The 27,904-nt window shown below is 40.5% G+C and overlaps 1 protein-coding gene across 1 annotated transcript; it reads left to right on the top strand.

Annotated features, from left to right (window-relative positions):
* The first annotated feature begins 699 nt into the window (after positions 1-699).
* Pmp2 (peripheral myelin protein 2) lies at positions 700-4,734 on the top strand. The gene is made up of 4 exons (NM_001030305.2): positions 700-838; positions 2,031-2,203; positions 2,363-2,464; positions 3,785-4,734. Exons 1-4 carry the CDS (start codon positions 766-768, stop codon positions 3,833-3,835), a joined length of 399 nt encoding a protein of 132 aa, NP_001025476.1. The 5' UTR covers positions 700-765; the 3' UTR covers positions 3,836-4,734.
* Positions 4,735-27,904: the final 23,170 nt, after the last annotated feature.

The raw sequence follows: 27,904 nt of genomic DNA, 5'->3' as shown, positions 1-27,904 counted from the left end.
CTCCTTCTCCTTCTCCTTCTCCTCCTTTTTCTCTTCTCCTTCTCCTCTTCCTCCTCCTTCTCCTTCTTTTTCTCCTCCTTTTTCTCCTCCTCCTCCTCTTCTTCCACCTCCTCCTCCTCCTCCTCTTCCTTCTTCTTGAGGGAGGGAGTTGTAAGGAAGGGAAGCAGACCTGGGAAGACTGAAAGTGAGTGTGATTAGGGTGGTATTATATGAAATTCCCAAATAATCAATAAAAATTAATGCAAAACAAGAACTCTTAATCGTGCTGAGTCAGAATTAAAAGTCAGTAAGATACCTACACACATGCAAACGTGTGCGTGTGCACACACATCCACACTCACACACAGACACTCAGACACACACACACACACACACACACACACACACTCATATAATATATAGAAGGGCTTAAGCATGCCTATCAATGTAAGATGAACCAAAAATATCTTAAAGGTTCAAACAATACTTTCAGTTGTTTTTGTGGTTTTGGAAACACAAGGACATTGTGTAGAGGATTATTTCACCCATGGATAGGCAGTGTACGACTTAAGAGCCATTCATCACTCAGCCTGGTCGCCGCCTTTCCTCATTGGGTCTCAGGGTGAGTCACATGCTTTGGGTTTCTTTGAAAAGAGCTGTGCAAGATCTCAGCATCTCCCAGGCATCTGCTGCATCCCACCAGGAACTCTACTGAACTCTCTCATCATCTCCCAGGCATCTGCTGCATCCCACCAGGAACTCTACTGAACTCTCTCATCTGTCACAATGAGCAACAAATTCCTAGGCACCTGGAAGCTTGTCTCCAGTGAGCACTTCGATGACTACATGAAAGCTCTAGGTGAGAAGTGCTTTATGACAAATGTCCCTTGAAAGACAGATACACAGGGTTTTCTTCCAATATTCCCCCTCCCCCGAGTCTGGGGAATGTTTCGTGGGCTGAGTGCAATCTTCTGTCTCATTCATAAAATTTACTTCCATTTCACTGGCAATAAATAAATTAGAACTTACACAAAGCTATTTAAATGCATGGAACTTGAAGACAGTTTTGCAGGTTTGCCGTTGGAAATTTGGGGAAAACTATTAGAATTTGAGTCAATCCATATTCTGGCATTTTCTGAAAGCTTGTTTAATAGAAATTAATGTGGTCATAAGATTATGAGTTGAATACTAGAAAGCCACAATTTAAAATTTTAACCTTTATCCAAACTAAAAATTTTGTCTCTGCTTTGAGTTTGTCTGTAATTAAATGATCATCTAAGTGTGTGAAGCTTGACAGATAACACATTTCCTAGATGAGGAAGCTTGAAAACTGTGGAAGTTGTTGAGATCAAAAGAGCTAGTTGGATGCTGTGAGTTCAAACTCCGTCCCACCAATGCCTGCCCATCCTAGTGTTGAGCAGGGACTACAGACAAGAGTGTGGTGGAGACTTTGTTCTGTTTTGTTCTTCTTACCAGGCATAGTATGAACTACAGAATGTCAAAAATATGATTCTACCAAGGAAATGGGGGGAGGGGGTGTTCTGTATATCCGTAGCTACTTATGGACAGAGAACGTGTTATAGCAAGGTATGTGGATGGGAGATAGTTAGGCTGAAAGCAGCTATAATGTTTGTAAATACAAACTCAAATGTCTCTAATGCTTTATACAAATCTGAAATGACTTATTTTATGGTGAGGATACCACTGGACATGACAGAGTGGACAAACTAAACTTTTGCAACTGTGTAGTTTTATGCTGTAAACTCTGTTGGCATCACTGTTGTAACAGTACACTAAAATGCTTGTGTCACCAACATGCATTTTCTCTCATTGTTGAAACTTGGGAGGAAGCCCTTGGGAGGAAGCCCCACCATCTACTCATTGAAGGTATCACTGAATAAAGAACTTTAAACCTATGGACATGGCATCTGTCTCTTAGATATGCCTCCTTAACCAACCAATCAATCAATCAATCAATAAATAAATAAATAAAACAAAAAACAAAACAAACAAACAAAAACCCCCCAAAACTGACATACCTTGCTTTTCAGGTGTGGGGTTAGCCAACAGAAAACTGGGAAACTTGGCCAAGCCTACTGTGATCATCAGCAAAAAGGGGGATTATATCACCATTAGAACGGAAAGTGCCTTTAAAAATACAGAGATCTCCTTCAAGTTGGGCCAGGAGTTTGATGAAACCACAGCTGACAACAGAAAAGCCAAGGTAATTTGTAATACTGTTTTCCTGAAAGCTGGTCCAGTGGACTACTGAGAGCTAGGATGATCCCTTCTCAGAGTTAGGGACCTGGGGAATGAATGTGACTTGATGAGACATCTGTCATGGAAACTGAGATAAGCCAAGCATGTGAACGTGTCTTTGTAGAGCATCGTGACACTGGAGAGAGGCTCCCTGAAGCAAGTGCAGAAGTGGGATGGGAAAGAGACAGCCATAAGGAGAACGCTGCTGGATGGGAGAATGGTAGTGGTAAGAGCATTTCCAGTCCTCGCAGCAGAAATAATGCCGTATATATTCATTGGCTGTGCTTGTTGCAAAATGTCCCTTTTTCTTTGGAGTATAAATAGACAATAACACCAAGAATAAAGTCAAGGGTTAGTGCTTGAGTGAAAAACCATTTTTAAAAATTCATGTTTGAGTCCTACGTGTGCTAGGTCAAGATTTTAAGTGGTAGTATCTAAACAATAAAGTTAATGAAAATATGGATGAATGTCACTTGTTTAAACTTACTGCCAAAAAAGCCTATACTTCAAAAGTAAAATATAACCCTGGCGTGCCCAATTATAGAATATTGTAGTAAAAACACTTTGTTTTTCCGGAGTCCATAGGAACTTATCCTAAACTATACCAAAAACACAATTTAAGTTCTAAGCTCTGGAGACCTTTTAGTTAGTAGATCAGAATGAGGCAAAGGAGTCCACCAGATGGACTCTAGGGGAGTTTTAAGACTGTGAGTCTGTGCTCACTAATTAACACACACTGAATATACATACAGTCCTCTAGTGGGTTGAGTATTTCTATTACTGTGCACTGGGTTTAGCTCTAGCTCCACAACAGATGTATAAGAGTCAATTCAACACAAGGTCCCTTTTACGGATCAACCAAGCCAAATCTCTCAGGGAGTATATTTGGCTGCTCTTTGGGTAAGGCAAATGTGAAAGCCATTTTGATGTTAGTCACTATTCTCCTTGTGACCAGAGCCAGCTAAAAAGCATCTTCAGAGAGAAGAACTCATTTTGATCTGTAGTTAGAGACTGTCCATCACGGCAGGGAAGACAGGAAGGCAGATGCTTGAGGCAGCTGGTGGTGCACATTTGGGGGAAAGGAAAATGGACACTGGCACCCAGCCCACTGCCTCTGCCTTAGGCTAACGCATGACTGGCATGTCTCTATGCTAGCATGTGTCAGGTGTTCAGGTCCCCCACCTCAATTACCCTGGCGGAGACTGCCCCTCACAGACATGCCGAGAGGTTTGGTTTGTCTTTGTGATAGATGATTCTAACTCCCACAAAGCTGACAACCAACATTGCGCATTATAACTATGACAATTTTATTGGATTTAAATGCATCTAAATTGTGCATTAAAAACTGCTGCTTGATCATGTATAATAACACAGTTCAACTCTAATGGTTTTTCTCGAGTTTCTATGTTGTAATTGTGAACTACTAGAAAGTTAGCATCCGGGTGTTTTCTAAATGTAATCTTGTGGGTTCATTGTAAACTGCTATATTATTCCAAATGTCCTGTTCTCTGACTTGTATTTTAAATGTCCAATCTCTTCTCTTCAGGAGTGTATAATGAAGGGTGTGGTCTGCACCAGAATTTATGAGAAAGTCTGAGAAAAACCATTGGATCATCCAAATGATGTTTGCTAATCCAAGACTGGAAATATTCAGCATGTCCTGAATTCTCTGTAGCTGGCTTGTCTGGTTTCTTCTGCACTCGTCATACTATGTTCTATAGTAAAGGTTTAAATGAGGATTAATCTAAAATATTAATTTAGATATTTTCCATTTTCACCCATGTCTTTACCATGTTAATCCTTCTGTATGGACTAGACAACAGACATCCCATAAAAATCTTTGGTGCAAAGTGACAGCCTAGGCTGTGCTCATTCTGATTTAAATAATGATAAGAAGGTAAGAGCTTTGTTCTGGGCAGACAGAAGTGCCTGGGGGCCTGGACAGTTCGGAGGCAGGGGAATCTTAAAGAAAACAAAGCAAGAGGATGAGTCGCTCTAACGGGGGTGGGGTTCCTTGTTTCAGCCAACAGGAGCAGCCTCTATTCCACTTGGCCAAAGTTTTGTAATGCACAAACAGTATGATGCACAGCTGTTACAGCCACTAAGCATGTTGACAGGTGCGTGTTCCTATGTGCCTGCCCATCCCACCTGAGGCAAACATGGTTCCTCCATCTTAGCAGGCTTCCTCATCTCACTCCCCAGGTAATATCAATCCACCAGAAGCAAGGATGGTTTTGATTTGGTCCTAGACGAGCTTTGCTTAAAATCGCACCAGACCTCCTGTATTCATTTCTTTTTACCTTTTAAAACTTAGCACTATGGTTTTCAGGTTTATCCAGGTTATCGCATGCAGTAGTAATTTGTTTCTTTTTATCGCTGAGTATTATTCCATTGTATAACTGCATCATTATAGTTATCCATCTTTCTAGACAATCTGAGACAATTGGGTTATAACCAGTGTTTGTATATGATGAATAAAGCTGCTACGTTCTTGTACAAGGCTTTGAACATCTGACCTCTTTCATGTTAGCTAAGTAACTAGTCATAAAATACTGAATCGTTTATAAGAACGAGAGCCACTGTGCTTATGTAAGAGTGAAGCTGCAATATATGATTTGAGTAAATGATTTTGTGATTCTTTATGGAAATCAGATGTTCACTGTGGAAGAATGCGCATACAAAATGCAGAATAAGCGAAGGCAGGAAAAAAAGGCCATGAAGAACTCCAGTGGAGTCAGTGCAAATCCATGGTTCTACCTCGGTGTGAACATGAGATGTCCCTTACATTCTCAGAGGCTGAAGTCTTGCCCCCTAGCTCTGATGCTGTCTTGTGAGATGGTCAAATCTTTAGCAGGTGGGTTCTAGATGGAGGAAGTAGGTCACTGGGGCACGCCTTTAAAGGTAATTCCTAGCCAGGCGTGGGGGCGCATGCACCTTTAATCCCAGCACTTGGGAAGCAGAGGCAGGCGGATTTCTAAGTTCGAGGCCAGCCTGGTCTACAAAGTGAGTTCCAGGACAGCCAGGCTATACAGAGAAACCCTGTCTCGAAAAACCAAAAAAATAAAATAAAATAAAATAAAATAAAATAATAATAATAATAATAATAATAATAATAATAATAAAAAATAAAGGTCACTCCTAGCACCCTTCCTCTTCTTACAATTCCTGTCTGCCATGAGTTTGGGTTGCCTCTGTCATATAGTTCAGTTGTGATGATGTTCCTCAGGCTCAGAACCAAGGTAACTAAGCATTTTGAACTTTGACTTCTGAAACTCCCAGCCAAAATAAAACCTCCCCCACATTGTTTATATCAGGTGTTTTACCACAATGACAAAGTCTGACTAATACAGTTTTTAAGCTCTGTGTATGTTCATAAGTAGATACAACTGTACATGCATAACTACATGTGTATGTATGTGATCCATATATGTACCTAGTGTGTGTTTGAGTATGCATACATGTGCTGAGGGCTCCTAGCTTTGTCTCCCAAAAGAGCTCAGAAGAACAGATACCTCAGGACTATGAGCACACATAGTACTCGCAGCTTGATCTCTAATGCCATTTCTCACTAGAAGAAACCAAAGTCCCCTGGAGAGATGGATGATGACATACCAGGACAGAATAGGTACTGTAAGATTTAAATATTTTTTAAAATACTCAAAGACATGATAGAGGTGTGTTGCCTGAACATAAAGAAACTTCCATTGGTTAAACTTAGGACAGCTTGGGTATAAAATACTTGATAAATCACAAGTTTAAAACCGTTAAGAAATCACAAATTCATAAATTATCACTATGAATGGTAAACCATTGGGAAAGAGAGTAATCCAAGACTCTGATATTGTAGCGAGATGATAGATATGGCACAGAGAAGGGGCATAGACCACATGTACAGCTGGTAAATGTGGAAGGAGTTCTGAAAAACAGGCGCCACTTTTCAACGACTACAGCAAACGTGGACTCCAGTAAGAATTATCAATGAACAATAAAGCTAGAAGAAACTGACTAGAAGCATCCTAGATCTGGATTGCACTAGTTACTTCTCTCTTTGCTGTGAAGGAAGGATTAATTTCAGTTCACGGTTCCAGGATAGAGCTCATTGTGGTGGGTGGGGTGATGGGGGAGATAGGACCATGGCGCAGCTGCTCACACTGCATCTGTTGCCAGGAAACAGAGAGAGATGGAACCATGGCGCAGCTGCTCACACTGCATCTGTTGCCAGGAAACAGAGAGAGATGATGCCTGTGTTCACTGTGCTCTCTCCTTTGCAGCCAGTCTGGGACCTCAACCATGGGTCGATGCCACCGACACACAGAGTGGCTCGTTCCTCAGTTGAATGTCTCTGGAAGTGTCCTCCTGGACTCTTCAAGCACCGAGTTTTCCCCAAACCCTCTCAAGGTGCTAAGGACATCACAGTCTTAAAGTGTTCTCACACAAGAGGAAAAAGAAGGAATGCACATGAGATGTCAAAATAGAACAGCCATTTGACAGGGTTGTCAAAATTAACCCCACCAATGAAGGGCAGCCAAGCAACATGTGCCCTGATACTGAACATTGCATTTGGAGATCTATATGAGATCTATATAATGAGGAAACAACCAGGAAATTCAAAATGAGGAATTTTGTATTTTAAAAATGAAGGCAGGTGTCGACTGAGTTTCTCAAAATGTCAATGTCATAAAAGATGGAGAGGTTGTGGGAGTCTTCCAAATTACATGGTAACTAGCTATAGTGAATGATCCTGGGTGTGCCTTACAGGAGAGACAGTAAATGCGACAAGAGCCTGAAGTGAATTAGAGTACATATTGGGGATTAGTTTACAGTGAACTCTGATGAAGGGAAAGGTTACCTCTATTCTTGGAAAACCCAGGAAACTGTGGGTAGTGGGCCTTACGTAGTATGGGTGTGATTTAGTGTCAATGCCTCAGAGCAGCATACGCGTGTGTTTGCATGTGCACACACACATACTCATAGTGACAAAGCAAGTGGCGTAGACTGGAGCAGTAGCATGATCTGAATGGAATCGTGCTTGTTTTCTCTGAATTACTTTGTTTCTCATGTTTGTTTTCTGCAAACTGGTATGCTTCTCCCAACTTCCTTGTATCTTTAAAAGTATTTCCTAAGAAGGCACACTATGCCAGCCTTCCTCCCCCTCCAGGTCTCCATGGCATGCTTCTGGTGGGCACTGTGAGCCTTTCTTTCATTCTTTGTCTTCTGCCAGGGCAACCCATTAAAAAGATTGTTTAGAACTGCACCTCTATTTTTAGAGGTTTATGACTTGCCATAAAATGTATCCGTCAATAAATATAATTACACTATTGTACAAAAGCCCCAGGTACTTTTAAATTTCATAACAGGAAAAGTATTATGTTACTAATGAGGAAGAGAAAATGATCACTTCAGCAGGTTGTAAATGTTCCTAAATTAAAAAAAAAAAAAAATTCTCAGTAGCCACAGAGAAAGGAGTGGGAAAAACCTACTGTCTGAACCCATTGCAGGTATTGTAGCAAAACAACCTATGCCCCATGTCAGAGTCACAATAGAAAGCTGCGCCTTGCTGTTCTGGGCAGGGGTAGTTCAGCGTGGAGATCCTGCAGTTTTCTCTCTGTGCAGGGCATTTCCCCACTGACAGAAGCGTCACTTGTCTGCTTCCTCACATAGGGAACAGGGAGAATGACCCCTGCCCCCCGCCCTTGGGCCTCTTTTATAAGGTACAAATCCATCCAAGGAGGGTGCTACTTGTTCAAGGGAGCTAATTACTCCCTAACGCTACTAAACCTGGGAGTTAAGATTTCCATATGTGAGTTTGGGGAGAACACTTAAGGTTTGAATGTCAACTGTCCTCCAAAGGGCCATACACTAAAGCCTGGGTCCTCAGCCCATAGCACTATTAGGAGGTGTCAAAACCTTTAGGAGTTAGGTAGTGCCTAGTGGAAAACTGTAAGATCATTGGGGTGACTCATGGAATAGTGTACTGAGCTCCTGGGCCCTTCCTCACTTTCTTTGCTTCCTAGGCATCACGAGGTGAAGTCACTTTGGTCCCCCCTCTCTACCTATCTGCCACCATGTTCTGCCTCATCAATGGGACAAAGCATCCAAGGGACCCAAATCTCTAAAACTGTGAACCAAATGTGCACTTCCCGCTTTGAGGTTGGCTTATCTGAGGTGCTTGCTGCTGTGATGGAAATCCAACGAACACAAACATCATCAAACCAGCACTTTAGGATCCATAATATTTAAAACTTGGCTCAACATATAATTTTGATTGCTCAGTATTTTTTTGATATAGCGTTGTAGTGAAGGACAGTCAGACTGGTTAGTTGAAGCTTCTGATCCCTCCTTACAAGTTGTGATCCCAAGCATATGCCTCAACACACACACAGACCCGAGTTCCTTAGAGAACACGCTTCAAAGAGTTGTGAAAAACAAATGAGCTAATACATGTAAGGTGCTCAGACCAGTGTTCAGAAAAGACATCGCAGAAGTATCTTCTATTATTACTTATTTACTTATTTATTTACTTGTCTCTTTTCTCGGTTTGTATGTCTTGAAACAGGATTCTGTATTATAGCTTAGTCTGGTCTCCACTCATGATCCTTTTGCCTTGCCTCTAGAATACTTAGGTTACAGGCTCACAACACTATTCCTGGCTGTTCTACTATTATTTATTGGATGATACACATGATGTTCAAAGTGAATAGAAACACAGGAGCTCTTATTACTATATATGTTTTAAGTAATTTGTAATCCAAGCGAAAAACTCAAGAATACTATTCAGAAAAAAATCAAGAATCATTAATTAGTGGATAAGCAAACAAACACTTAAATTGGAATATTTAAAATGGGAGTTGGTGATTAGCTACTCCAACCTAAATGTGACCAAGATAAATGTAGATTCTAAAGGAATAAATTATCTGCTGTCAGTTGTATAATGACTGGCATATTTTTGACTTAAGACTAAGCTTTTAGGATGTGATTGTATCTAGGAACTGGCTGAAACTGGCCTGAGCACTGGTGGCTAGAGACTGGCATGGGGCCATCTCTATAACCCAGCATTTAAGAGGAAGAGGTGGGCAGATGGGAAAGGTGAGGCCAGCTATTTGAGACATAGTGAGACCCTATCTACAAGCAAAAATGTTTAGAGGCTCATTATTGATTTTCAGGAAATTTGCAAGCTAGATGTTAGAAAGAATTGGTAGTTTGAAATTCGGCACAAGAGTCTTTACACAAGAGAGTCCAGCACAAGCCATTGGGGTTGCTCCTTATGGGACTGAATTGAATCACTCACTAGCATGCCATTGCAGAGATGTGACATCACACTAGCATGCCATTGCAGAGATGTGACATCACACTTAGATTTTTTTCTCTCCCATTTAAAAACAAAAAACAAAAAAACCCAAAAGCCTTATTCTTTTTTGTTGTTGTTGTTTTTTGTTTTGTTTTTGTTTTGTTTTGTTTTTCATTTTTCGAGACAGGGTTTCTCTGTATAACCCTGGCTATCCTGGAACTCACTTTGTAGACCAGGCTGGCCTCGAACTTAGGAATCTGCCTGCCTCTGGCCTCCCAAGTGCTGGGATTAAAGGCATGCGCCACCATGCCTGGCTCGCCTTATTCATTTTTGTGTGTATGAATGTTTTGCCTGAATGTGTGTGTGTATGCATACCATATGGATCCCTGGTGTCCTCAGAGGTCAGATGACAGAGTACACTTCTCTGTAACAGGAGTTACAGATGCTTATGAACAGCCATATAGATGCTTTCTTAATTACTGAGCTGTCTCTCCAGCCCCTTAGATTGCCATATAAGAGTTCAGTTTAATGTGACTAGGGATTTACTGTGTAATTGACAGTTACTTGAGCTTATCCATGCAACATGTCTCTAGCAATGGTTGCACACTAGGAATCATTGGGGAATTGGTGACCATGTGCATTTCAGGATTATATTCATTGGGGTGCTGGGGAGATGGCTCTGTAGTTAAAACACGTGTTGCTCCTCCAGAGGACTGGAGTTCAGTTTCTAGCACGTGCCTCGGGCAGCTCACGGCTGACGATAATGACTCTGCAGCACCGGAATGTCCCTGGAATAACCTCACACAGACACTACACACAGATAAAAGTGAATCTTAGAAAATATTATACTGCACAATTTTGTTTTTGTTGCCATGGGTGAAGACTAAGGTCTAGACTTTGCAGCCATTAAAAGGCAAGCACAAGCATATCAACAGTTTAAATAGTTTATATAGCAAGCTTCAGTTCATGAGCCAGGCTGGGCTACCCCACAGGCAGTTTAGGCTCTGCTGAGAGGGAAATGGGGAAAGCTTTGTTTTCAGAAGCAAGACAAGGAAAATATTTGATGGATTGAGGTGGAAAGTCTCTAGGTAGAAGGTAACGTTTCTGGGCGTTTGTTTGTGTTTGCACTGCTAAGATTTTCCAGGAACTTTCGTGTGCTGGCTGGGTAACTGCTCTATCACTGAGCTGCACTCCAGGGCCAGGGCGTGGGTGGTTTGGAATTAGCTTTAAGCTTCAGTTTGCCTTGTACCGTGAGTTCATTTTGGCTTGCTAAGTAGGAACTCAGATCCCGGGAGTTCATCTAAGCATAATGACCTCCCACTTAGCTTTATTTTTTTAAGATTCATTTATTTTATTTATATGAATACACTGTAGCAGTCAGACACACCAGAAGAGGGCTTTGGATACCATTACAGATGGTTGTGAACCACCATGTGGTTTCTGGGAATTGAATTCAGGACCTCTGGAAGAGCAGTCAGCGCTCTTAACCTCTGAGCCATCTCTCTAGCCCTCCCACTTTTTAACTCCAGTCTCTAAACTCCCCCAGGTGATCCCAATATGTGGCTAATTGCAAGCCACTGCACCAAAGTCTTCTGAAGTTGAAAAAACATCAACGGAAATGCAGCAAAAGGCTGTTGACATCAAGGGTAGCAAGGGGTTCCACATGAAATTAAGTCACTGTTGGGAGAGAAGGTACCACTGCCTGCAGATGATCTTACAAGCGTCTTGTGCCTCAAGTTCTTTCTTAGGGAAGCAGCTACTTATTATCTCGTTGCTGTTTCCATTGGAGGCTATGTGACTGTCATTATTCAGGGTAAAGCATATACAAAAGTAAAGGTTCAAAAATGTGGGCCAACAGGGGAACACGGGGTTAAAGAGACCCCAATCTTTGAAAATATAACTCATATTCCAGTGGAGTTCACTAAGATAATTACTCAAACTATTCAGCATGGAGTGAACTTTTGGCTATCTTTTTTAAAAAGTACCTTGCCAACTTATCTGTGGTCCCAGTTATCTATGGGTGGCTTTGGGTAGTTTGTCCTGGAGCCTAAAATCCTCTCTCAGTCAAGTAGAGTAGAATAGTTGCAATTTACTTTCTGATACAGAACAAATCTATCAATTTATTAGTGAACTGATGGTTCTTTTTCTCCTGAAAAAGTTTTAAAACTAAACTAGTGACTGACTGGCTGTGTTTCACACCTATAAGATAAAATGTTGTTGAGAAGTGACACAGCTTCTGGACAGACCCACTGTTTCAGGCTCCAGACATCTGGGCACCTTCCACGCCAGAGGAGAGGTGGCCACCTGGGAGGGCTGTGACCACTGCTAAACAAGTAAAAGTCCTTAAAGAGGAAACACAAAAATCCCTGAAAGAATTACAGGAAAACACAACCAAACAGGTAATGGAATTGAACAAAACCATCCAAGATCTAAAAATGGAAGTAGAAACAATAAAGAAAACCCAAAGTGAGACAACTCTGGAGATAGAAACCCTAGGAAAGAAATCAGGAACCATAGATGCAAGAATCAGCAACAGAATACAAGAGATTGAAGAGAGAATCTCAGGTGCAGAAGATTCCATAGAGAACATGGAAACAACAATCAAAGAAAATGCAAAATGCAAAAAGATTCTAACTCAAAACATCCAGGAAATCCAGGACACAATGAGAAGACCAAACCTACGGATAATAGGAGTAGATGAGAATGAAGATTTTCAACTTAAAGGGCCAGCAAATATCTTCAACAAAATTATAGAAGAAAACTTCCCATACCTAAAGAAAGAGATGCGCATGAACATACAAGAAGCCTACAGAACTCCAAGTAGACTGTACCAGAAAAGAAATTCCTCCCGACACATAATAATCAGAACAACAAATGCACTAAATAAAGATAGAATATTAAAAGCAGTAAGGGAAAAAGGTCAAGTAACATATAAAGGCAGGCCTATTAGAATTACTCCAGAATTCTCACGAGAGACTACAAAAGCCAGAAGATCCTGGACAGATGTTACACAGACACTAAGAGAACCCAATGCCAGCCCAGGCTACTATACCCAGCAAAACTCTCAATTACCATAGATGGAGAAACCAAGGTATTCCATGATAAAACCAAATTCACACATTATCTTTCCATGAATCCAGCCCTTCAAAGACTAATAAAAGGAAAACACCAACACACAACACAAGGAAGGAAACTACACCCTAGAAAAAGCAAGAAAGTAATCCTTCAATAAACCTAAAAGAAGACAGCTGCAAGAACAGAATCCCAACTTTAACAACAAAAATAACAGGAAGCAACAATTACTTTTCTTTAATTTCTCTTAACATCAATTGACTCAATTCCCCAATAAAAAGACATAGACTAACAGACTGGCTACACAAACAGGACCCAACATTTTGCTGCTTACAGGAAAACCACCTCAGGGAAAAAGACAGACACTACCTCAGAAAGGCTGGAAAACAATTTTCCAAGCAAATGGTCCAGAAGAAACAAGCTGGAGTAGCCATTATAATATCAAATAAAATTGACTTCCAACCCAAAGTTATCAAAAAAGACAAGGAGGGGTACTTCATACTCATCAAAGGTAAAATCCTCCAAGAGGAACTCTCAATTCTGAATATCTATGCTCCAAATGCAAGGGCAGCCATATTCATTAAAGAAACTTTAGTAAAGCTCAAAGCACACATTGCACCTCACACAATAATAGTGGAAGACTTCAACACCCCACTCTCACGAATGGACAGATCCTGGAAACAGAAACTAAACAGAGACACATGGACACTAACAGAAGTTATGAAACAAATGGATTTATTAGATATCTACAGAATATTTTATCCTAAAACAAAAGGATATACCTTCTTTTCAGCCTTATTTATAATAGCCAGAAGCTGGAAAGAACCCAGATGTTCCTCAACAGAGGAATGGATACAGAAAATGTGGTACATTTACACAATGGAGTACTACTCAGGCAGGCCTATTAGAATTACTCCAGACTTCTCACATACCACTCAGCTATTAAAAACAATGAATTTGTTTTATGAAATTCTTGGGCAAATGTATGTATCTGGAGGATATCATCCTTAGTGAGGTAACCCAATCACAAAATAAGTCACTTGATATGCACTCACTGATAAGTGGATTTTATCCCAGAAACTTAGAATACCCAAGATACAATTTGCAAAACACAAGAAAATCAAGAAGAAGGAAGACCAACATGTGGATACTTCATTCCTCCCTAGAATAGGGAACAAAATAGGCATGGAATGAGTTACAGAGACAAAGTTTGGAGCTAAGATGAAAGGATGGACCATTCAGATACTACTCCACCCTGGGATCCATCCCATAATCAGCCACCAAACCCAGCCACTATTGCATATGCCAGCAAGACTTTGCTGAAAGGACTCCAATGGAGAAGCTTGAGAAATTACCCGAGGAGCTGAAGGGGTCTCCAACCCTCCAGGTGGAACAACAATATGAACTAACCAGTACATCCAGAGCTCATGTCTCTAGCTGCATATGTAGCAGAAGATGGCCTAGTAGGTCATCATTGGGAAGAGAGGCCCCTGGGTCTTGCAAACTTTATATGCCCCAGTACAGGGGAACACCTGGGCCAAGAAGTGGGAGTGGGTGGGTAGGAGAGCAGGGCGGGGGGAGGGTATAGGAACTTTCGGGATAGCATTTGAAATGTAAATAAAGAAAATATCTAATAAAAAAATAAAGAAAAAAAAGATAAAATGTTGTTGGAATTTTAAGACTTGGAATTTGGAGTGATGTGAATACCCTGGCATTTGGTGTTATTATGCTATTATTCTTGATGTCTTGTAATTAGTTTTTTTTTCAGTAATTAATGCATAGATAAGATGAATGAGTTTTAGTCAGGTCATCTCACGGACAGAGAAGACATAAACTGAAGCACTTTGTTTTCAGTGATCAGCAAGGCTCTGGGCATTAATGAAGGAAAGGTGAGAATTAACAGCCATGAGCCAGAAATGTAAGTCTGTCTGAAAAGGGGCTGGCTCTCTGGAGAAAGCAGAGAAGACAACCTCATCAAACTGTAAATTATTAGAGCCATTGTTGTTTGCAGAACTTACTTCAGAAAGTGCAGAGAACAGTTCAAACCCATAGGATGCCATGTAGCCCCTCCCACCCCACTCTTGCTCCCATTGGATACAATGAAAAAAACCACATAACTTCCACACGGTAATTGTCACATGCTAGACACTGTTCAATCAAGTGGGCTGCATGATAAACTACAACGTGAATTCAATAGGAAGAAACAGACTGAACTGACAGTAGAGAGGGAGAGCCAATGAGGCAGCGGCAAGAGAGAAAGACAGGGAAAGTTACAGGAACATGGGAAGCCCCTTACCCTGGAGTCTGGCCGACAGATGTAGATGCAGCTAAGAGTCAACAGTTGCAGTTCAGTTAGCTAACTTTGCTGTGAAGGTTGCCTATAGTAGAGACAATATCCATTTTAAACATTTCAAATATGCAATCTTAAACACCAACTCAGCCACAAACCCTTTGATCTACAATGGTGTCTTCCTGCCTGCAAGATATGCTAGGGCAATAGTGACACAAAATGTCTGGAAGTAACCAGCTAGTATCTGATTTACCTTAGGGCCCACTCCATGAGACGGAACCCACGTCCTATAATGAAAATCCTGAGACTAGATAGCCTAGAGACCTAGGGCAAAACCAAGTCTGCTGGTTCAAAAAAAAAAGATAAGATTAGGTAGATAGATAGATAGATAGATAGATAGATAGATAGATAGATAGATTGATTGATTGATTGATAGAACAAAAATGTAGCAATAAAATTACTCCTAAAGACAGTTTTCTATACTCAAAGGTCAGCACCATGCTCCACCATCAGAGAAGCATCCTCATGCACCATATGTGTATAAATACAGAGACCCACAGTCAGATAGTTTGCACTTAGTGAGGAACCTATCTGGATGTTTCCATCAAATCTCTCCCCTCAGGGCTTAGGGCCCCCTGGGGAAGAGAAAACAGAGTGAAGACCCACAGGGGGTGGAGAACACTAAGAAGATAGACCTCTTAAACAGCATCCTGAGGCAGCTATGCCCAGGGCTGGCACAGGTCTGCACGAGGTTGAAAGGAGACATGGATGCACACCTCCATTGCTAACCCAGTTGATAACCACTCGCAAATGAAAATGTAGTTCCCTCCAAGCGATTCTCACTGGGGAAACCAACAACTCCTCAGGGTAGGCCGCATGTCCAGCAGTAGATTCCAACAGAAAAGGGACTCGAGGGCACCTCTGCAGGTTCCTCATCTCAGAGTGTCGTGTCAGGGCATATATGCATACATACACACACACACACAGAGATATACACACACACACATACACACACACACACACATACACATACATACACACACACATGCACACACATACACATAGACACACAAACACACACAGATATTCACACACATACACACACACACATATACACACACATACATACACACACACACACATATAAACACACACATACACACACACATACACACATACACACACACATGCACACACATACACACAGACAGACAGACAGACACACACAGATATACATTTGTTCTTTTCTCTTTCTACCCCATGGGTCCTTTGCATATACATTCTGGCTTCCAGTTTAGTGTTTTTTTGTAGGATTCCTGAATAGGCAAATGAATGGGTCTCTGTTTCTTGTGTCTCCTCTTGGGCTCTTTCTCCTTATTTCATGTATAATTTTTGTTTATCTTATTGTATTATATTTTATTGTCTTACTCCCCTTTAGAAGCCTGTTTATTTTCTAATGAGAGACAGATGGGCTGAATCTGGATGGGCAGGTGGGGGGGTGAAAAACTGGAAAGAACAGAGGGGCGGGAACTGTAATCGGGATGTATTATGTGAATAAAAAAATCTATTTTCAATAAAAGTGAAAAATACTAAAAGGCCACAAATGTACTTGAAGTCTTAATGTGAGGGCGGCCTTGCTTTTTTTTTTTTTTTTTTTTTTTTAATCTGTAAGTCCTTGCAGTTTCCTGGGAATTCACAATTTTATAAACTTTGTTTACAGTAAATACTTATGTCTTATAATAACAAGAATTTACTTGACCCAGGTGACCTATGGAGTCAACCTATGTCAGGAAAAATGACCTTAAATCTGTGATCTTTTTCCTTCACCTTCTGAGCCTCCCAGCCCCAGTTTTATGTGGTACTCTGGATTAAACCATGGGCTGTGTGTATGCAAGACAAACATTCTATCAACTGAGCTACATATATAGCCTCTCTCAAAAATGAATAAATAAAACAGTACCTAAGCCTTGCTGAACCCACTCTCTGGAAATATTATGCCGTATTAATAAGGTAAGATCCTGAGGGGCAGTAAGTTCCTTTTACAGCAATTTGCTTTAGCTGCTTGTAGGAGTTAAGTATTACTATTTCAAAGCATTGTGACCAAGGCAACTTACAAAAGAAAGAGATTATTTGCAGTTATGATTCCAGAGGGCTAGAGTCCAGGATGGTGGATAGAAGAACAGCTGCAGTGACAGGAAGCTATCTTGAAGCCATAAGCACGAAGCAGATCTGTACTGATGTTGTGGAATATTAGCTAGCGTGTAAATTGATGACATAGGCCAATATTTACTTAACGAGTGAAAAATGTAATAGAAAGGAAATCTGGGAGAACCCAGGGTGGACCTGACCTGAGCCGTGTGAAAAACGGGAGAGAGGGGCACCAGATGCAGCAGAGAGAGGGCTAGGGTAAGAAAGGGGCAGGTCGGGCTGGAGAGCTGGCTCAGCCATAAAGAGCACTCGACTAGGGTCCTGAGTTCAATTCCCAGCAGCCACATGGTGGCTCACAACCATCTGTAATGGGACCCTTCTCAATAGTCACAAATAATATAAAATACCTTGGCATGACTCTAACTAAGGAAGTGAAAGATCTGTATGATAAGAACTTCAAGTCTCTGAAGAAAGAAATTAAAGAAGATCTCAGAAGATGGAAAGATCTCCCATGCTCATGGATTGGCAGGATCAATATAGTAAAAATGGCTATCTTGCCAAAAGCAATCTACAGATTCAATGCAATCCCCATCAAAATTCCAACTCAATTCTTCAACGAATTAGAAAGGGCAATCGGCAGATTAATCTGGAATAACAAAAAACCTAGGATAGCAAAAACTCTTCTCAAGGATAAAAGAACCTCTGGTGGAATCACCATGCCTGACCTAAAGCTGTACTACAGAGCAATTGTGATAAAATCTGCATGGTACTGGTATAGTGACAGACAAGTAGACCAATGGAACAGAATTGAAGACCCAGAGATGAACCCACACACCTATGGTCACTTGATCTTTGACAAGGGAGCTAAAACCATCCAGTGGAAAAAAGACAGCATTTTCAACAAATGGTGCTGGCACAACTGGTGGTTATCAAGTAGAAGAATGAGAATTGACCCATTCCTATCTCCTTGTACTAAGCTCAAATCTAAGTGGAACTCCACATAAAACCAGAGACACTGAAACTTATAGAGGAGAAAGTAGGGAAAAGCCTTGAAGATATGGGTACAAGGGAAAAATTCCTGAATAAAACAGCAATGGCTTGTGCTGTAAGATCGAGAATCAATAAATGGGACCTGATAAAATTGCAAAGCTTCTGCAAGGCAAAAGACACCGTCAATAAGACAAAAAGACCACCAACAGATTGGGAAAGGATCTTTACCTATCCCAAATCAGATAGGGGACTAATATCCAATATGAAGAACTCAAGAAGGTGAGCTCCAGAAAATCGAATAACCCTATTAAAAAATGGGGCTCAGAGCTGAACAAAGAATTCTCACCTGAGGAATACCAAATGGCAGAGAAGCACCTGAAAAAATGTTCAACATCCTTAATCATCAGGGAAATGCAAATCAAAACAACCCTGAGATTCCACCTCACACCAGTCAGAATGGCTAAGATCAAAAATTCAGGTGACAGCAGATGCTGGTGAAGATGTGGAGAAAGAGGAACACTCCTCCATTGCTGGTAGGATTGCAAGCTTGTACAACCACTCTGGAAATCAGTCTGGCGGTTCCTCAGAAAATTGGACATAGTACTACAGGAGGATACCACAATACCTCTCCTGGGCATATATCCACAAGATGTTCCAACTGGTAAGAAAGACATATGCTCCACTATGTTCATAGCAGCCTTATTTATAATAGCCAGAAGCTGGAAAGAACCCAGATGCCCCTCAACAGAAGAATGGATACAGAAAATGTGGTACATTTACACAATGGAGTAATACTCAGCTATTAAAAACAATGAATTTATGAAATTCCTAGGCAAATGGATGGACCTGGAGGGCATCATCCTGAGTGAGGTAACCCAGTCACAAAGGAACTTGCACAATATGTACTCACTGATAAGTGGATATTAGCCCAGAAACTTATGATACCCAAGATATAAGATACAATTTGCTAAACGCATGAAACTCAAGAAGAACGAAGACCAAAGTGTGGACACTTTGCCCCTTCATAGAAATGGGAACAAAACACCCATGGAAGGAGTTACAGAGACATAATTTGGAGCTGTGACAAAAGGATGGACCATCTAGTGACTGCCATATGCAGGGATCCATCCCATAATCAGCTTCCAAACGCTGACACCATTGCATACACTAGCAAGATTTTGCTGTAAGGACCCAGATATAGCTGTCTCTTGTGAGACTATGCCGGGGCCTAGCAAACACAGAAGTGGATGCTCACAGTCAGCTATTGGATGGGTCACACGGCCCCCAATGGAGGAGCTAGAGAAAGTACCAAAGGAACTAAAGGTAACTGCAACCCTATAGGTGGAACAACATTATGAACTAACCAGTTCCCCTGAGCTCTTGTCTCTAGCTGCATATGTATCAAAAGATGGCCTAGTCAGCCATCACTGGGAAGAGAGGCCCTTTGGACTTGCAAACTTTATATGCCCCAGTACAGGGGAATGCCAGGGCCAAAAAGGGGAAGTGGGTGGGTAGGAGACTGGGTGGGGGGGTGTATGGGGGACTTTTGGGATAGCATTGGAAATGTAAACAAGGAAAATACCTAATTAAAAAAATATATCAAAAAAAAAAAAAAAAGAAAGAAAAGAAAAGAAAAGAAATGTAAGAGTTTCCAAAACCTTAAATCACATTCTCCCCATATATCTCATTTTTCTAGGAGGATCAGGAAATAAATGATTCTCTTTCAGACAAAAAAAAAAAAAAAAAAAAAAAAAGAAAAGAAAAAAGAAAAAGAAAAAAAGGGAGTCTGCAGCTCATGGTTTGGGGGCAGAAAAAGCTGATAGATGGTTTGTCCTAAGAAAATTCTTTGTGATTATTGCCTTTAGCTAATGCTTTTTAGCTAGTGCTTTTTATTTTGTAATTATAGATAGAAAAAATTAATATTCTCTGATTGGTCTAAGTGTAACTCCTTCATTTGGGTTTTTTTTTTTTGTTTGTTTGTTTTTTTTTGTTTTGTTTTTACTGGTAAGGTATTCTGCGTGTCTTCACAATCAGCTCATAAGTTATTGGTTAAGATTAAATACTTGTTACATTGGTAACAGAAGGTTAGCCTTAAATTGGCAACTCAGGAGTTTTTTCATAAGCAGTCAAAAAAAAAAAAAAAAAACAAAAACAAAAAAACCAAAACCAAAAGAACCCTGGGCTTCCTAAGATATTTTAGCTGAGATAATATTTAATGTGATTCTTACCCTAGACAGTAAATTTAAAGATAAGATTTAAAGCAATGTCTCTTTAATGAAGCATTAAAGCTTACACTGACGTGTATTTATAGGTATAAATTGGCAGTCAAACTTCGTAATATGATAGTAATGCTTCTAATATTAGTTCTATAAATGATAAATTGTTTTGAAATTGGGTTTTGCTTTCCCAAAGTTATAGTTATAATCTAATGTTACAAAAGAAACTTAGTAATTCTAATATCTGTCCTCATGGCAAGAGGAACTAAGCTCAGAGCAGCTTCTGCTTGGTTTGTGTGACTTTCTTTTGTCTTGTAAACAGTGCCTAGGGAAGCTCTGGAAATTTGCCTCCAAGGGAAATTCCTTTTAGCTAAAAGAGCACCTTTGCAGATCTAGCCAGATGCTGTTTTAATAAAGTTCAAATTCATAGTTTATAAAGGGTCAATCAGACTTTAAAATTTATAAAGGCATTACAATCTGGCTTGCCTACTTTTTATATAGTTATTATAGATCCAAAAGTTTGTTTTTTCTCCTTTGCATCTTAATGATTGCAAAGGTTTTGCTTCTAGTGAGTTTGTAATAACTGGAAAATTTTGCCTCTAGGTATGGCTAAATATAGATCTACATTATGTGAGAATTTTTTTTTATCATTTCTGCTTCTATACAAGAAGCCAAGAGTTTGAATCTTTTAGTGTATATTGTTTTCTAAGTGGAAATACTTTATTAGCTAATGCCTCTCAAGGGAAGTACTTTAAATCCTTGCTCTCTCACAAGGAGCTTTTAAGTTCTGGGGAGTAGCTGTTGCTCCTGAAAAGATTCAGAGGCAATATCTTTTTATTAATTATAGTTTTAGTTTACTACAGAAGGCTTTGCAGAAAATAAAGAAAGCTTTTATAATTGCTATTAATTATAATCAATGGTAATTAAATATTAGCTGTTCCCACAACAATTCTTTGGCAAGAGAAAACATTACCACGTGGCTAGCTGCTGGCTGCTGTGGGGTGGGGCCTTGGGGCACACAGCTTTCCCTGAGCTGTAGTGGTGCGGGAGGCCGCCAGAAAGCAGGTGGCTTTGTAGCAAACTCAGGAGAGGGTCATGCTCTCCATTGCCCCATGAGCCTCCACCTGTCCTGCCGGGTAGCCGTATTATTTCTGCTAAGGCCCGGGGTGCTCTGCCACCTTCGCTTGGGTTTCCTATCCTGAGAGGAAGGCCGAGGTGGCAGCGGTGGTGGCAGAAGCGGCTGCAACAGCAGGGCCGGGGCTGCTGCCAGTGCCAGGACCCCAGAGCTACCACTTGACATTGTGTCAGTGAGAGTGGCGGGCATGTACTGCCTCCGTTTCAGAGAAGAGGGGCTCAGCAGCGGGTTAAAGTCATTTTCAGAGTGACTCCACATGCCAGGGTGGCAGGCGGCCAGGGCCAAGGAGGACTTAGGGCAAACAGGCCCCTCCGAGGTACCCAGTGGGTATCAGGCCCAAGACCTCAGAGCCGCGACAAGGCAAGTGGGTGGGGCCGAGGTAGCCCTCACCTCAAAGCACAGTTTCAAAAACCTATTAAAACTACTGTGGTGCTAATAAAGAATTGTAAGATATATTCGTATATTTTGGGAAACCTATAACAAAAATTGTGTCTTAAGAACCTGACAGAATGTCTGTTCCTTGCTCCAATCAACATTTAATTTGGTTATTACAGAATATTAATAATTGATCTATTACATACCATCATTTTAAATAAGATTGACAATCAATATCCCAAAGATAAGTTAAAAATTGTTTTTATGCATGCTTCTGTATCTTCTATAAATTCATGCATGCATACATACCAATTATTGTGTCTAAAAACAACCCCTCTATGGGAAGTAAGTACATGTGAATTAGATCACACACTTATTCTTTTGAGTTTCCCCTGTTTCAGCACAGAAAATTAAGTTGTGTGCTCACTGTGGATGGTATTTTAAAATGCTGAACAATCAAACCTTAATTTGTATATTAATAGTCAATATTATATCTCAGAGCTCACAATTGCTTAAGATTGTTCATCCTTCAGATGCTATTAATTCTCAAATTTGCAATTGCTTATGCATATACAACTCATAGAAAAAGTGCTGTCCTTTTAAGAAGGTGGTTTTTAGACATTTAATAAATTGTTATGGATTGCCTGATCATCTTAAAGCAATGCCATGCTAGATTTATATCTCAGGCAATCTATAGGTCCTATATATAAGATAGATTGGATATATAATCTCGTTCTTTATATATTCAAAACAGTTATGATTTAAGATAATATTTTAATATTCTTGGAAATTGTATATGTCAATTTCTTTGCTATTAGTGTCCTCAGTTACTACTTGTTCCCACATAATAGTGTTAATTCTTGAGGACTTAATAATACTTAATAAATTGCTGTAATTAAATACTCTTATTTCTTTTAATAAATAAATAAATTATGCACATGTGACTATTAATAACCTTTCAAGCTTTTTAGTTACAACCGCTCCTTAAGAGAAACAATTGAAAGTGCAATTAGTCACTGCCCATGTTACATGAATACTGACTATAACAGTCAAGTATTTGAGATGTTTTGTCAACAAGTTATTAATTGTAAAGGACAGGATATTGTGGAAGTTTAAAACTTTAACTTCTTAAAAGACAAAGAAGGGGGAATTATATCCCCGTGCATATTATTTAGTGAATTCCCATGCACACTATTTAAATCATACTTTTATTTTAGAATTTTGAAATTTTGATGTCAAAGAATTTAATAAATAATTTAATAATAACTTATTGGCATATGGCTTGATCATGAACAGCTACCTTATTAGGAAAGGGAAAAACATAGGTTCCACAGAATGCTGCAAAAGCATGATGGCTAATTCCTGTGACAAGCTGGCAGGTAAGTTGGCTCAGTACCCTGACTTTAGTGACAAGGAAGCTAAATTGGGTACATGTTTTCGACCTATCCTTGCTTGCCATTTTTCCAGTTTGGACTAGTGAAGCTGCCTTGCTTTTCAACCTTTTAACCTTATGGCAAAAAGAACATCAGAGACTGTATATTCTGACTTAGTAATATTAATCATTTAATAGAGTCATAATGACTTTTCTCTTTTCTTCAATGTGACCAGTTATTGTAACTCAATCTTGGACTGGTCTAGTAATAAGTCCAATATTAGAGATTCCTATTGAAGATAGCTAAAATCTTAATTATCTAGCAAAGTTAATTTGGAGTACAGCCTCCACTTCCATCTGGCCTTTTTGCTAATTCTCAAAGCCAGCTCCCCCCACAGGGAGGCCAGAGCCTGAGCTTGATCTTTGCTAATTTGCAATTGAATGGAGTACCTCAACTTCTCCAAAAGAAGCTTTTGTACTGTTGCCTTTCACTGTCTGGATTTTGTTTTTCAAGCAGGTCAATCAACACCCTTCAGCCTGACTGCAGAAGGTGTGCATCCCAGCCCCTAAGAGCATGCAAGTGGCAGCTACTAATTTTCATTCTGAAAGCATTCCAGTACATATTGTGGCTTTTGGTCTGATTTGGGATTAAGGTTTGCTATGAGGGCTAGAAAGGCAGAAATTTCAGATATTAGAAGAATGTTGTTTTTATTCTGATAAGACTGGCTTAGTTCAAGATAGCATAGACAAAGTTAGAACTTTGAAGAGAGAAAACACAACAGAATGAAACAAGAATATTGGTAGAAAAATTGGTTTTCTACTTCTCCTTGGCTCACTACCTTACTTCCCAGCCTTTTGGAATCTTTAGTGGATATTTTATTGCTTTTGTCTTTTGGCCTTTGGACCTTTAATAGATTAACCAGTTTTTTTTAAGTCACAGATTGAAGCTGCTTTAAGCAAGCCAGTTGCAGTTCACTACCATCAACTGGATATTCTGAGACTCAGATGGAGAAGATGTCCTTCCCATTGATACAAAAAGAGCAACTGCTGGTCTCCAGTTTTCCACCCTTGCTGCAAATGCAAGGTCCCCTTGGTTCCTCAGGCTGTAGAGACAATAGGGATGAGGAGGGTGACCTCCAGCTCCTAATTTAGCCTAAGAGCCACAAATTGTGGTCTTACAATTGGCATAATTCTTGTAGAGGCCTTGCTGAATCTGAGGTTGACAATTCTCCTTTAGGAGCTGCACAGGACTCAGAACTGTGCATGCTAGTTCGTGATAATACAAATCCAGTATGGGCACCAGCGTGGGTACGAGGCTAAGCATTGCAGGGGAAGGTCCAACTTGACCATTTCTGAGTTCCCTGAGAGACACACCCGGTTTGGATGGAGGTTGGTATCTAGTTCCAGTTACAACCAAAAGAATCTTTCTGAGGCTCTGCCTCCCCTCCCCAAAAGATACCAATAGCCATGATTGTGGGTCGTGACAGCACCCACGGGAGGAATCGGGTCAATGCTCCCCCAGTCATGGTTAATGCCCACTCATCCAAGGATGAGAAGATCATTTGATCACCTCAGTTAAGTGTGGCCTTATTAAGTTTAATTCAAAAGGGGGAGATGTTAGAGACCATACCGTGAGAAAGCAAGCCCTCACAGTCTCTCACCCTAACAAGCCAAATGGCTTTATGCTAAGGAGCTGGTCCTCCCTGTTCCCTGCCTGTCACCCAAGGCTGTTAAGGAGGATCCATGTGCTCTTCTTTAGTGTTATCTTATTATAGTGCCTTTTAAAGTATTCCAATGTCCTAGAAAGACCTTGAAGCTGACAACTTGGAATTCAGTAGGAATTCAGCAAGGAAGTTACCTATTCAGTAACTAATTAAGCATTATAAAAGATGGAGCCAACAGCTCAGGGCTAGTCTGCAAAATGTTTACTAGGACAGAAAGGACAGTCTTAACCAAATAAGGGTTTACCATGAGAAAAGTTAGGGAATCCCACTGAGACAGGTTTCTTCACTAGGCCCTAAGAATTCAGGCAGAATTATAGAGCATAGATAAATTTTACACCTCAGCCCAGCCTTTCTTTTTTATATTAATAACAGGGAGGAGATGTAACCTCCCCCCACAGCCTGAAGCAGGCTGAGGCAGGCTTGACTTGTTGTCACTAGGGGATACCTGGGGTGGAGCCTGCCTCCCTGGTTCACCCTATTGTTCTGCCACTGCCTCTGCTGCTACCTGCTGCCTAGCTGTTCCGGAGCCTACACGTGGTCACCTGCAGCTGGGCTCCAAGGATGATTTGGAGGGAATGCCCCCCTTCTTTATAAGAGTGTGTTACCCAATATTAAAATTGAACCTTGATCAGACTATTGTCTTGGTTCCATCCTTTCTCTTGTCGCCTAGATTCCCTCTTTTCTTCCAGATTCCAAGATGCCTTCCAGGCTCAAACATGGACATGTGAGCCGCTGGCTGGCCTCAACAAATTAACATGCCTAACATGTACATGTAATGACTATGCTATGACAGTACGTCACATGGCTTGTAAGTGTTGATTCATTTAACTCAAAATGTTTAAATGACTGTACTTTGTTTCCACTTTTTGTGCTACAAACTGCATAACTTATGCATGATGCAAATACTTCAGTGTGTTTACAAATAATTGCAAACACTATCTTTGGGTGATGGGATTTGATGAGACCTAATATTTTCTTGGAGTTTATATGTTTTTCAAAATAAATACTTACATCCTACCAGAGAGAGCCTAATTTTTATTTACATTTTGAAGTACTGGGAATTGAACCCAGCCTTTGCTAGCCAGGCACCTTACCACTGAGCTATATCCCCAGTCTGTGTTTTATTTTGAGGAATAAAAAGGGGCTTTGGTTTCTCATTAAATTTATACTAAAGTCACAAAAAATATTAAGACCAGGTGATCTCAGCAAACAGAAAACTGGTTAGAAATCAACCATTTCCTCTTGCAAGTGGCACTTCATATACAGGTCAATGGAGAAGTGTAATGCTTTCATCTAGAAACTTTCATATTACAACAGATTAAGGGTGTTTTCTCAAATTATAATTGCTTTACAGGTGTCTCTTTCTTTGGAGAGTGTAGCACCTTTGCCAGCATGTGAAGTCAAGAAAACATCCTGTTGCCAGCAGACCTTTCATCAGATAAACACACGGGCATAGCCCCACACTGTGAGCTGTGTGAAGTTAGGAACAGACATCGCTAAAGCTGTAAAAATGGACTCCGTAACCTAGTTCACACTAGGTTTCTGACTCATTGCAAACTGGAAGACTTGGGAATTTCTTCAGCTGTTAAAAGCCCTTTCCACAAAAGGCAACATCCCAAAGCAAAAGCAAAGCAACAAAAACTAAATCTGTGGAAGATAAAGCCTGTCTCACAGCTGCAGAGTAGACCATTAATCAATCTGAAGGGTCTTAAGTCACCAGCCTGGATACAGATGCTCGTCAGCTGCAGGGCTGCCTTCAGTGTGTAGCGTTAATGATAAAACTCAATGTTCAACTGTTCTTTCCTAATGGTCCCCACAGAACGTAAACTGTACAATAAAAAGAAGTCAGAGGCAGGTCCAAGCTTCCATTACGTAGCTGAAATTGACTTAACAAAGTAAGTTTCTTTCTGACTTCATTAGAAAGCTGTGCTAATGGTTCCCACTGTGAGTAGACATTTCACTGTCTGTTCCCTGTACATCATTTATGTCAAGTCTCTAAGTGTGGTAACATCTAGAGACAGTCATCTCAACGACGTAGCTGTGATACCAATCGCAGTAGCATATTGCTGAGTCCCTACAACAGGCAAGCAGAATGTTTAAGATGTTCAGTGATCACACACTAGAACCTGGTCATCAGAGCTATGCCACTAGCTCGGCTCTGTCTGCCCTTCACAGAGCTTTGTTATAAAGCTATTTTCTTCCCAACTTCTCCACCTCTGCTGATAGCCAGCTTTTACAAATAGTTGTAAATCAAGGAAATCAGTCTGAGTAACATGGAAAATTATTCTGAACAATGCATAATATTATGGCAAGCCACCAAATGGATGTGCCAATGCCAAAAGGAAGTCATTTGGTTCTAAATGTGAATTACAAGGATGTTAGTTCACAATGTCCAATCAAGGCATGTTAAATGAGGGACTCCCAGGAGTGCTCTCTAAATACAGCTAAGGTCAAAGAAAATAGTGACTCTTAACATCATGGGATCACATGCCAGTTGGCAGAATACACCGTTTTTTTTTTTTAATACAAACTTCCATACCACAGTTGAAGGCCACAGCATCACTGATATGCTCTGAGTTAGGATCCAATCTCTTTGGTTTCTCTTGTACTAGATATATTTCCTAAGAAAGATGCTCAATAAAGACACACCCTGTCTGCTTGTCAGCAACAGTGTTCTTGAACCTTACTGTCACTCTGCAGTCATTTCACCAGTCATTCTATCAGCAAGAAAGTCAGCAAACAGGAAGACCCAGGTCAGAAACTGTCTCCCCTGTCCTGTCTCTTCCCTTGACCCCACTCTCCTCCACTCACTTCCACTCACGGTGGCTCTGGAACCAGCAGGTCAGATGTCACCTACAAGAACTCAGAGTGTCAGGCCCACTGAAACCTAATTCTGCGCTGAAACAGTAATCCTCCAGGTAACGCCCAAGCAAGTGCTGTGTCCAGGAAACCCTTCTGACGATATGTTTTATCCTGCCAACAATTACAGAAATTGTTCTATTTTATTTCTGCATTTTTAAATCATCCAAGGAATATACATTCTAGAATCAACAACA

The sequence above is a fragment of the Mus musculus genome, chromosome 3 (genome assembly GCF_000001635.26).
Source record: "Mus musculus strain C57BL/6J chromosome 3, GRCm38.p6 C57BL/6J".
In the NCBI taxonomy this organism is placed as follows: Eukaryota; Metazoa; Chordata; class Mammalia; order Rodentia; family Muridae; genus Mus; species Mus musculus.
The sequence above is the reverse complement of the archived record's forward strand: the minus strand, read 5'-3'. Positions and strand labels throughout refer to the sequence as shown.

Coding starts and splice junctions, on each gene's coding strand:
- Pmp2 (NM_001030305.2), top strand. CDS start 766: ATGAGCAACAAATTCCTAGGCACCTGGAAGCTTGTCTCCAGTGAGCAC. Junction 2,204..2,362: donor CTGACAACAGAAAAGCCAAG/GTAATTTGTAAT, acceptor GTGTCTTTGTAG/AGCATCGTGACACTGGAGAG. Junction 2,465..3,784: donor TGGATGGGAGAATGGTAGTG/GTAAGAGCATTT, acceptor TCTTCTCTTCAG/GAGTGTATAATGAAGGGTGT.